The 13,223-nt window shown below is 35.0% G+C and overlaps 1 protein-coding gene across 1 annotated transcript in view; it reads right to left on the reverse strand.

Annotated features, from left to right (window-relative positions):
• The window catches only part of COPB2 (COPI coat complex subunit beta 2), a 41,358-nt gene extending 32,327 nt beyond the window's left edge, over window positions 1-9,031 (reverse strand). The window contains exon 1 of the mRNA XM_074301655.1: window positions 8,888-9,031. Within this exon, the coding sequence (XP_074157756.1) occupies window positions 8,888-8,890 (3 nt within the window). The 5' untranslated portion in view covers window positions 8,891-9,031. The remainder of the gene's footprint in view (window positions 1-8,887) is intronic.
• Between the last annotated feature and the right edge of the window lie 4,192 nt (window positions 9,032-13,223).

Consider the following 13,223-nt stretch of genomic DNA (forward strand, 5'->3'; position numbering starts at 1 on the left):
CAACATGTTGTTTACAGGAAACACATTTAAAAGCAGGGGGATACATACAGAGTAAAGGTAAAAGGCTGGAGCAGAATCTACTATGCTTCAAGTGAAGTCAAAAAAGCAGGGGTAGCCATCCTTATTTCAGATCAAGCAAAAGTAAAAATTGATCTAATTAAAAGAGGTAAGGAAGGAAACTATCTTACTAAAAGGTAGCATAGACAATGAAGCAATATCAATACTAAACATATAACATATATAAACATATAACTAAATATAAGTGATATAACATCTAAATTCCTAAAGGAGAAGTTAAGAGTTACAAGAAGAAATAAATAGCAAAAGTATAATACTGGGAGATCTCAACCTTGCACTCTCAGAATTAGATAAATCAAACCACAAAACAAATAAGAAAGAAGTTAAAGAGGTAAATAGAATATTAGAAAAGTTAGGTATGATCGATCTTTGGAGAAAACTGAATGGAGACAGACAGGAGTACACTTTCTTCTCAGCAGCTCATGGAACCTATGTATAAACTGACCATATATTAGGACATAAAGACCTCAAAATTAAATGCAGAAAGGCAGAAATAGTAAATGCATTCTTTTCAAATCACAATGCAATAAAAACTACATTCAACAAAAAACTAGAGGTAAATGGACCAAAAAGTAATTGCAAACTAAATAATCTCATCCTAAAGAATGCCTGGGTGAAACAGCAAATCATAGACACAATTAATAATTTCACAAAAGAGAATGACAATAATGAGAAAACATACCAAAATTTGTGGGATGTAGCCAAAGCAGTAATAAGGGGAAATTTTATATCTCTAGAGGCTTACTTGAATAAAATAGAGAAAGAGAAGATCAATGAATAGGGCTTACAACTTAAAAAGCTAGAAAAAGAGCAAATTAAAAGCCCCCAATCAAATACTAAACTTGAAATTTTAAAATTAAAAGGAGAAATTAATAAAATTGAAAGTAAAAAAAAAAACTATTGAATTAATAAATAAAACTAAGTTGGTTTTATGAAAAAAACCAACATAATAAATAAACCTTTGGTAAATTTGATTAGAAAAAGGAAAGAGGAAAATCAAATTGTTAGTCTTAAAAAAAATGAAAAGGGAGAACTTTCCACCAATTAGACCAATAATTAGGAGTTACTTTGCCCAACTTTATGCCAATAAATTTGATAACTTAAGTGAAATGGATGACTACCTTCAAAAATATAAGCTGCCCAGATTAACAGAGGAGGAAGTAAATTGCTTAAATAATCCATTTTAGAAAAAGAAATAGAACAAGTTACTACTGGGCTTATATCCCAAAGAGATATTAAAAAAGGGAAAGGAACCCATATGTGCAAAAATGTTTGTGGCAGCCTTTTCCATAGTGGCTAGAAACTGGAAATCGAAGGGATGCCCACCAACTGAAGAATAGCTGAATAAATAAATTGTGGTACATGAATGTTATGGAATATTATTGTTCTATAAGAAATGATCAGCAGATGAATACAGAGAGGCTTGGAGAGACATATATGAACTGATACTAAGTGAAATGAGCAGAACCAGGAAATTATTATACACTTCAACAACAATACTACATGATGATCAATTCTGATTGACGTGGCTCTTTTCAACAATGAGATGAACCAAATCAATTCCAATTGATCCGTAATGAACAGAACCAGCTACACCCAGAGAAAGAACACTGGGAAATGAGTATGGAGTATAACATAACATTTCCACTCTTTCTGTTATTATTTGCATTTTTGTTTTTTTTTCTTCTCAGGTTATTTTTACCTTCTTCCTAAACCTGATCTTTCCTGTGCAACAAGATAACTGTATAAATATATACATATACTGTATTTAACATATACTTTAACTTATTTAATATGTATGGGACTACCTTCCATCTAGGGGTGGGGATGGGGGAAGGAGGGGAAAAGTTGGAATGCAAGGTTTTGCAAGGGTCAATGTTGAAAAATTACCTATGCATAGTTTTTGTATATAAAAAGCTATAATAAAAAATAAAATTTAAAAAAAGAAAAGCAAAGCTACTAATCAATGCCCTAAAAAAAAAAAAAAAAAAAAAATCCTCAGGACCAGATGAATTTACATGTAATTTATACCAAACTTTTAAAGAACAATTAACTCCAATGTTACATAAATTATTTGAAAAAACAGGGAATGAAGGAGTCCTACCGACTCCTTGGTACTGACATGGTACTGATAACTAAACCAAGTAGGTTGAAAACAGAGAAAGAAAATTATAGACCAATCTCCCTAATGAATATTGATGCAAAAATCTTAAAATATTAGCAAAAAGATTACAGAAAATCATCCCCGGGATAATACAACATGACCAAGTAGTATTTACACCAGGAATGCAGGGCTGGTTTAATATTAGGAAAACTATTAGCATAATTGACTATATCAATAACCAAATTAACAAAAACTATATGATCATCTGCATCTATTGATGCAGAAAAAGCATTAGATAAAATCCAACATCCATTCCTATTAAAAACACTTGAAAATATAGGAATAAATTGACTTTTCCTTAAAATAGTCAGTAGCATCTATTTAAAACCATTAGTAAGCATCATATGTAATAGGGATAAACTGGAACCATTCCCAATAAGATCAGGAGTGAAACAAGATTGTCTACTATCACCACTACTATTCAATGTTGTATTAGAAATGACAGCTTCAGCAAAAATAGTTGAGAAAGAGATTAAAGGAATTAGACTAGGTAATGAGGAAACCAAATCATCACTCTTTGCAGATGATATGATAGTATACTTGGAGAATCCCAGAGATTCTACTAAAAAGCTATTAGAAATAATTCACAACTTTAGCATAAATCATAGGTATTCTTATATATCACTAATAAAATCCAACAGTTAGAGATACAAAGAGAAATTCCATTTAAAGTAACTGCTGATAGTATAAAATATTTGGGAATTTATCTGCCAAGGGAAAGTCAGGAACTTTATGAGCAAAACTACAAAACGCTTTCCATACAAATAAAGCAGATCTAACCAATTGGAAAAATATTAAGTGCTCTTGGATAGGTCGAGCAAATATAATAAAGACAATAATACTACCTAAACGAATTTATTTATTTAGTGCTATACCAATTAGACTCCCAAAAAACTATTTTAATGACTTAGAAAAAAAACAATAAAATTCATTTGGAAGAACAACAGGTCAAGACTTTCAAGAAAACTAATAAAAAAATCAAATAAAGATGGCCTAGCTGTACCAGATCTAAAATTATATTATAAAGCAGCAGTCACCAAAACCATTTGATATTGGCTAAGAAATAGACTAGTTGATCAGTGGAATACGTTAGGTTCACAGGACAAAATAGTCAATAACTTTAATAATCTAGTGTTTGACAAACCCAAAGACCCCAGCTTTTGGGATAAGAATTCATTATTTGACAAAAACTGCTGGGAAAATAGAAAATTAGTATGACAGAAACTAGGCATTGACCCACACTTAATACTGTACACCAAGATAAAGTCAAAATGAGTTCATGATCTAGGCATATTGAATGAGATTATAAATAAATTAGAAGAACATAGGATAGTTTACCTCTCAGACCTGTGAAAGAGTAAAGAATTTGTGACTACAGAAGAACTAGAGATCATTATTGATCACAAAATAGAAATTTTTGATATCAAATTAAAAAGCTTTTGTACAAGCAAAACTAATGCAGACTAGAAGGGAAGCAATAAACTGAGAAGACATTTTTTACAGTCAAAGGTCCTGATAAAGGCCTCGTTTCTAAAACATATAGAGAATTGACTGTAATTTATAAGAAATCATGCCATTCTCCAAGTGATAAATGGTCAAAGGATATGAAGAGACAATTTTCTGATGAAGAAATTGAAACTATATGTAGTCACATGAAAAGGTACTCCAAATCATTATTAATCAGAGAAATGCAAATTAAGACAACTCTGAGATACCATTACATACCTCTCAGATTGGCTAGGATGACAGGAAAAGATAATGACAAATGTTAGAGGGAATGCGGGAAAACTAGGACACTGAAACATTGTTGGTGGAACTGTGAATGCATCGAGCCATTCTGGAGAGCAATTTGGAATTATGCTCAAAATGTTATCAAACTGTGCATACACCCTTTGATCCAGCAGTGTTACTACTGGGCTTATATCCCAAAGAGACATTAAAGAAGGGAAAGGGACTTGTATTTGCAAAAATGTTTGTGGCAACCCTTTTTGTAGTGCCTAGAAATTGAAAATTGAATGGATGCCCTTCAATTAGAGAATGGCTGAAAAAGTTGTGGTATATGAATGTTATGGAATATGATTGTCCTATTAAGAAATAAACAGCAGGAGGATTTCAGAAAGGCCTGGAGAGACTTACATGAACTGATGCTGAGTGAAATGAGCAGGACCAGGAGATCATTACATACTTCAACAACAATACTATATGATAATCAATTCTGATGGACGTGGCTCTCTTCAACAATGAGATGAACCAAATCAGTTCCATTTGTTCAATAATGAAAAGAACCAACTACACCCAGTGAAAGAAGTCTGGGAAATGAGTGTGAACCACAACATAGCATTTCCACTCCCTCTGTTTTTGTCTGCTTGCATTTTTTATTTCCTTCTCAGATTATTTTTACCTTATTTCTAAATCTGATTTTTCTTATGCAGCAAAATAACTGTATGCATATGTATGCATATATTATATTTAATATATACTTTTTAATGTATTTAACATGTATTGGTCTACCTGCCATCTAGGGGAGGGGGTGGGGGAAAGGAGAGGAAAAGTTGGAACAGAAGGTTTTGCAAGGGTCAATGCTGAAAAATTACGCATACATATATCTTGTAAATAAAAAGCTATAATAAAAAAAAGAAAAAGAAAATGTCTAAACCCAAAGGATTCCACTTATACAGAAATTCATTTGTCAGAAATTAATTTTATTATATCTTTAATAACTATGGAAGTCTTCATAGAGAAAACTTTTTAGATATTTCTCAATTTTTTTTATTAGGTTCTTACTATATGCAATGGGCTAAGCACTGGAGGAGTTACCATAAGTAATATACTGTTCCTGTTCTTATTACGAGAGGGTTACAATACATACAAAAATAACTTTTTTTTTTCCCCCCTGAGGCTGGGGTTAAGTGACTTGCCCAGGGTCACACAGCTAGGAAGTGTTAAGTGTCTGAGACCAGGGTCCTCCTGAATTCAGGGCTGGTGCTCTATAGCTGCCCCCCAAAAATAATTTTAATATAAAATAATACCTAACTGAATAAAGATGTAAACAAAGCCCTGTAAGAGGTGTAAAGAGGAAAAGTTCATTATAGACTGCAAAGATCAAGGAAGGCCTCATGACAGAAGGATTGTTTTGGCTGGTCTTTCTAGAACAACCAGTAAAAGGAAAACTTCGGGAATAAAGAACATGAACAAAGTTATGGGCACAAGAAAATGAAGTACATATAACCAGAAGAGGTGAACAACCCAATTCAGTTAGATCAGAGATAATATAGCACGAGGAGCAGTAAGACATGAGTTGCCTTTCTTCAATTTTCCAAACATCTGCTGGCATGATCTTTCTGCCAAAAATGCCAAGCAGATAATCCTTGGTTTGCTTTAATAAATGCACCTCAGGAAGGGAATAAAAACAAGAGCAACTACTATTCTGAACCTGATTCTGAATAAAAAAGGAAAAATTAGATGCTGAAATACATGTAAGGAAAACCTTGGGAAAGGGAAATAATCACTAAGAATGAAAGAAGCATAGCACAGTAGACTAAGTTCTAGAGTTAAAAGCAGAAGACATGGGTTCAATTCTTACTTCTGATCCTTACCAATTGTGTGATCGTATGCAAATTGTTTAAAGGCCATATCCTCATTTTCTCCATCTATAAAATGGGAATAGTAACTCTAGTATTTACCTAATGAGGTTGTTATGACAATCAAATGAGATTATGCAAAACAATTTCCCTGCAAAACTTAGAAGTGATTTAACTTTTTATTACTCTTATTGATGCCTATAAAATTTCAGCTAATTTCATTTAGCTCAATATTCTAATTTGGTTAAAGAGTCTTCTGGATCCCAATTCTGTCCTCCAATATAGATTAACTATACCTTCTACTTGTCAACTATAAATATGGGATGCCATCTTTCCCTTTATCCAAGATATTAATAAAATACTTTAAATAACATCCAGCCAACTTCAAAATCTTGGGGCTCTCTACTACAGACCTCTACATTAACCATTAATTGACTATTGTTTGGATTTAGGGATTCAACATTCTATTGAGTTATATCCTATTTAACCACAACAAAAAAATCTTCTCACTGCCTCAAAAGAAGTGTTACCTCTGACTCTACTTCCTCACCATTCATTAACTTTATACTCACTCCCTAGTAGTCTGGCCACAGATCTCATCATTTAACCCAAACTACTCTTCTGAAGGTCATTAAAAAAAAAAAAAAAAAAAAAAAAAAACAGTGAATTGCCAATGGCCTCTCCCTAGTTTTCAACCTCCTTGATCTCTGTGGTATCTGATACTAGTGATTATGCATTTTATCTTGGAATTTTCTCCATCATAAGCATTAGTGACACTTGGCATTCAGTAATTTCTCCTTCATTCAATAAATGTTTATTAGAGAACAGTAATGAATTGAACCAGCTACACCCAGAAAAAGAACTCTGAGAGTTGACTATGAACCACTACATAGAATTCCCAATCCCTATATTTTTGTCAGCCTGCATTTTTAATTTCCTTCATAGGCTAATGGTACACTGTTTCAAGTCCGATTCTTTTTGTACAGCAAAACAACTGTTTGGACATGTATACATATATTGTATTTAATATATACTTTAACATATTTAACATGTATTGGTCAACCTGCCGAGGGAGGGGAAGGAGGGGAAAAGTTGGAACAAAAGGTTTGGCAATTGTAAATGCTGAAAAATTACCTATGCATAAAATTTTAGTAAAATTTAATTTAATTAATTAATTAATAAAAAAAGAACTGTGTAAAAAAATGTTTATTAGAAATCAAATATTTTCAAGATATCAAAGGAAGATACAAAGATCACTTAAGACAAAGCCAATATCCTCAGAATTTATAGTCTAGTAGGTAAATAAAATACACAAACTGTTACAAAATGGTCTATATAAAATAACATGTTATGTGAGGTCCTGAGGTAAAGGCATTTTCAACTGGGATCAGGGAAAGCTTCACAGAGAAAGCAGAATAAAACTACATTTCCATAACCAATAGACAACATTTGTATTATGGTTAGTTAGATGCTACATTTTAAGTGGGAAATTGACAAGTTAAACTATTTAAAGGAGGGTGAAAAGGATGGTATGACTCATAACCATGACATAACATGACTGATAAATTACTGAAAAAACTGTTCTAGAGAAGATTTAGCAGAAATATGCTTCAAATATTTAAAAAGCCATCATACAACGAAGTTAGATTTAGTTTATGTGATTTTAAAGCAAAACAAAGACCAGTGGGTGAAATTATAAAGAATGAGACTAATCTTATGAAGAAGTTCCTAACAATTAGATTTATCTAAAAGTGGGGTATACTGTTTCCTGAAGTGCTAAATGCTGTTCTTAAAGGGCTTAGATACAGGCTGAATGATGAGTTGTCACACTAAAAGATTCAGGCAGAAAGAGAGTAGGACTAAATGACTTCTTACATTTCTTCCAATGCTATGATGTTGCTACTGAATGTATAACTTCTTTTAATCTTTTCTGACCTATATCTCCTCAGGTGGAAGATTACATTTTTCCTAATATTCTTTCGTGACTAAATTATTCTATGCTTTTTATGCTTTGTGAAGGGAATAAGGGAAGAAAATAAATAACTATACATGGGAAAATGTTACATTTTAAGAGACAAGAAATTTTTCCTTTTATGGAAACCCTGAGATATCTGTAAAGATATTTGAGGAGAAATGATACTCAAGTAATAGTAAAGTGGCAATTTTTGTTTTTGGAAATATAAAGAATGAATAAAAGGAGTTTTATATACTAATCTTTTTTTATAGATCTAAAACACTTCACAAACGTACTTGAACATCTTCAGATTTATAAAACTATAGTTAAAAAGATATTATAGTTTGTGTTTAAATGTTTAAAAATGTTTTAATGTCCTTTACTTAAATTTAACCCTTTTGAGTGCTATTTTGGGTAGCCTACTCTGTACTAGTGTCCAGCTTTGTAGTACAGTTACCAGAGAGTTAAAATGAGCACTTTTACGGTGCTTTCATGCTGTCACTTTCATCTTCTTCTAGGAAATGACCCATCTCACAGACCAGCACACATTTTGGAAAAGGGCACTATGCTACATACGGCCTTAGGTCAGTACAATCCTTGTTTTCCTCTGGTTGTCATACCCAGCAGCAGACTGACAGTTATTCAGGGTTTAAAGGTTTCAAAACGCATCGTCCACTTTACCTCTTTAGGTCCTCGGAAGAACCCCCTGAGATGAAAACTACGGATATTATCACATCTACTTCACAGATGCGGAAACTGAGGCTCTGAGAGGTCAATTTACCCACGAGAAAGCAGCCGACATCTCATTTCCCCCGCTTGCAACCCAACCTCCGCCCCTAAGCCGCTGGCAGTCCGTCCCCCGCCCCATCCTTCCTTTGGGTACTTGGATCCCGTCACTCCTGCACATAACCAGGTAGTAAGGGCAGGCCCCCAGGGCGCTCTCGGGGGACCCAAGGCCTGTTTTTTCCCCTCCCCCTCTCCCGACAAGGGAGGCCCAAAGGAGATCCCCGGAGCAGCCCCGCCTACGGCAACCCTTCTAGGGTCAGCACCCACGCGCGCCACGCTTTTATCTATATATTAATTTTTCATCCTGCAAGGCCAAGGTCTCACCATGGCTCAGTCAGCGTTGCCGGACTCCCTCGCTCGCTGCCGGGTCCAGGGCCCGCTGGCTCGGGGTCGACGCTGGCACTGGCAGAACACTGACCAACTGACTGACGTGGAGCTTCCGGGAGGCCGGCTCTCGCGAGTTCTGTCGCTTTTGCACGGAAACACCAGAGCTAATCTCGCGAGAGTTTTCACCGCTCTCAGGCTCATAGTTCACATTTCTCCCACCCATCACGTACCTCACTTCCGTTCGTTACCTTGGTAACCCTGAGGCGCTAAGGAAGCCCGGTACCTCGGATGGGAAACTTTCGACTTCGGGTCTTTTTTCTCCGCCCAGAGTCCAGAGGCCCGGGCCACCTGCTTAACTGCCAGAGGAGCTGCAGTGAACGGGGAGCGTGGGAGGAGAGACACTTAAATTAACAGTCCCCGCCGTGCCCCGGGCTGAGGCGATCCCACTCCTCGAACTGTGGGGCGAGAGGTGGAAGAGAACTTTCCCCGAGGCAACCTGGCCCAAACGAGGGCCAGGGGGTGGGAAGAAGCCCTGGTATCTCTGGAAACCCGGAGCTCTCTTTTCCTCGCAGTATTTAGAGATGGAAGGAATATTCGAGATCGCTGCCCTCCCTCCCCCAATTCCTACCTTTTTACTGATGGGGGGAAAAATCAGTGACCCGAAAGGGCAAACCCCGAGTCACCCAAACATTGCCTTTGGAACCAGGCGGGTGGGGCTTGATAAAATATTTTTCTCCAACTACCTGTAAAAACAATTGTTCAGAATTTTGAGTTCCTGGTTCCCTTCTTCCCCTCCTCGTTCTGTGAGACAGTAAGCAATTAGGTGTAAGTTAAACATGTGCAATCACGTTATGAAACACGGCATGATGAAAATAAAATGAAAAATAGTATGCTTTTTTTCAAATAGTGTGCTCTCGTCTGCCTAATGGAAGTGAAGAGCATTTTTCATCATGAATGCTTTGCAATTGTCTTGGTTCCTTGTGCTGCTGAGAATAGCTAACTCTAACATTGTTATTCTGCACAAGGTACTGGTTTTGCGCACTTTGGATCATTCGTGTAGATCTTTATAGGTTTTTCTGACACTATCCTGCTGGTCATTATATCACAATAGTATTCCATTACAATCATATACCACAACTTGTTCAGCCATTCCTCTAGTGATAGATAGACCCTCAGTTTCTAGTACTTTGCTACTAAAAATATTTTTGTACAAATAATGACTTCCCCTCACTTTTCTTTTTAAATTTCTGGGATACAGACCTAGTAGTGGTATCGTTGGAACAAAAGGAAGCATGGTTTTATGGTCCTTTGGAACTAGTTCCAAATTGTTCTCCAGAATAGTTGGATCAGTTCACAACCCCACTCACTGTGCAGTAGTGGCCCAGTTTTCCCACATCCCCTCCATCAGTTATTATTGTTTTCTGTCATATTAACTAGTGTGACAGGTATGAGGTGGTGCTTCAAATTTGTTTTAATTTGCATTCATGTAACCAATAGTGATGTAGAACATTTTTAAAATAGCTTTTATTTCTTCTACTATATATATCCTTGACCATTTATCAATTGGAGTAGGACTGATATTCTGTATATGGCATTCAATATCAATTTTACTCAGTTCTCTATATATTTGAGAAATGATACTTTTTTCAGAAACATTTGCTGTAAAAAAAAAATAATTCCCTCAGGTTTTTACTTTTCTTCTAATCTTGGTTTAATTGGCTTTTTTATGCAAAACCTTTTTAATTTGATATATTCAAAATTATTCATTTTACATCTTTTTCCATAGTTATTTCAAAATTCAGTCTCTTGAAGGACATTATTCATAATGAAATTGCTCTATATTTACTCATAATGAAATTGCTCTATATCTCTTATTTGATCATAAATTTTTCCCTTCTCTATAGATCAAACAGAAAAACTATTCCTTATTCTCCTAATTTATTTATGGTCTTACCTTTATGTCTAAATCATGTAACCACTTTGACTTATGATGTACTGGTCTATATTTACTGTTAATACTGTTAATAGTTTTTCCCAGCAGTTTTTGTGAAATAGAAATTTTTTGCCCTAAAAGTTTAGGACGATAGATTCCTACGCGCATTTACTACTGTGAACCCAATCTATTCCAATGAAGGAAACAGATTAAGAATGGAAATTTGAGCTTTCATAGGGAACAATTTCTTGGACAATTTGCAATTGAATAACTATCAGAAGAAAAGCACAGAATTTTCATCTCTGGATATCTTTGGAAATATTCTTTCTATCTTTGGGAATAAAGGATGAACAACAACAGCTACAATTTTTGGAAAGGAAATAGATAATTTATGATTGTTAGACATATAATGTGGTGTAACTAGAAAAGTACCCAGTCAGGAACCTGGGTTATGGGACTAGTTGTGCATGTTTTCTCATTTGTAAAATGTAAATAGAATCATGCATACAAGGTTGTAGGGATCAAAAGAAATACACTAGCATGCACTAAGTATAAGATATTATTTCACTGAAGACCAAATTATTGAACTAACTAATATCTTTTAATCTCTTTTGGCTCTATAAATCCTATACAGAAACCTGAGCAATGATCTGAATACTATTGGTAGGTTTATTATCCCACTCACTGATGTTTCTGCCTGACTTTGTAAACGATGCTTTCTCTAGTCATCATAAATATAACTCATACTTTAACTAAATATATATCTAGTCTATAGCTAATCAGAGTTTTATACTGTACAACATATTGAATAAAATAAAAAGAAATGCTTTTTTCTTCAGTGTAGTTGAAATGAACAATTTGACAAGACAGAATGCACATACCCTATAGATTGAGCTCTGTCCATAAATAAAGCATTGATTATATGTTAAATATGTGCCAAATACTATGCTAAGTGTTATGTTAATAAAAGGAAGACAGTTGTCCTCAAGGAGTTTATATTTCTAAAAATCTAAGACAATGCATAAAGAGAAAATAGAAAGAGGTGGTATCTACTCTGACATATTATAGAAATGGCCAGGAAGTGAGATGTAAGTCTGGCTCAAGGCAGAAACTCAATTAGAGCTAGGGTGTTTCTAAGGCCAGAATCCAAAATTCTAATGGGAAAGTAGAGATGATGATCCAAGCAGAAATAGCATGGCATGATATACATATACATAGCAGAGATATAAATATCTGGGGGAAACATCTCTATGTTTAGTACTGGTAGTTTTCCACCTCCTTCCTCTGATGTTTAAAAAATTTGAAAGTGTAATTTCTGAATAATCATTTTATTAATAATCCTGACATTTTAATAAAAGAAGTCATTGGCACTCAGGAATGCCAAAGACCCTCATCCAGGTATGCTCATTCATCGCTTATATGGCCTTGGAAAAGTGGATGTTCCAGAGGGTGATAATCAATTCTGATCAGTTAACTATAATTAGTAATGAGAGAGAATGAATATTAACAAATATGAGCTGGGGCTTCCCTAAAGAACTTTGATTATATCATTTATTAACTACCCCAAACTTTGGACAATTTATGGAAAGGATTTATCCTCGTCCAATCTATATAGAGAACAATGGGCTTTCCTACTTTAGATTAAATTCCTTATAAAGTTAAGTAGGATCTGATTGAAGTTGAGAAAAGTTGATTCAATTTCATTATCAGTAACGTCCTTGAAGAGACTGAATTTTGAAATAACTATGGAAAAAGAAGGAATTCTATCTTCCTCAATCATTGGTTACTAATCATTTTTCTCATCCCAAGCCTTGAGCTAGTAATTTCTTCTACTTTTTCTTTTGCCATCAGTAAGCTAGTTAACTCATGTTGTATGACTGTGAAACCTAAACAGTATACCAGCACCATGCCAGGAAGCTGAATCACTTCCATTTGAACTGTCTTAGGAATATTCTGAAGATCACCTAGCAGGATAAGATACCAGACACTGAGGTCCTTTCTCAAACCAAACTGCCAAGCATTCAAACTCTTCTGCAGAGAGAAGTCTGTTGGGCTGGCCACATTGTTCAAAGGCCAAATATATGCATGCCAAAAAGACTATTTTATGGAGAACTCACACAAGGTAAGCGCTCATAAGGTGGTCAGAAAAAGCAATACAAGGACACTCTCAAGGTCTCATAATTTTAAAATTGATTGTATGATGTAGAAGACACAGAAGATTGCTCATCATGGTGTGCCCTCATCAGAGGTGCTGTGCTCTATGAGCAAAGCAGAAGCAAATTAGCTCAGAAGAACACAAGATGTGCAAAATTAGAGAATCCACCCCAAATGTTCATAGGGACTATTTCTGACCTCTGGCAGAGCATTCTGAGCTGTATGGATTTGACCAGCCACAGTCAG

The sequence above is a fragment of the Sminthopsis crassicaudata genome, chromosome 3 (genome assembly GCF_048593235.1).
Source record: "Sminthopsis crassicaudata isolate SCR6 chromosome 3, ASM4859323v1, whole genome shotgun sequence".
Lineage (NCBI taxonomy): Eukaryota > Metazoa > Chordata > Mammalia > Dasyuromorphia > Dasyuridae > Sminthopsis > Sminthopsis crassicaudata.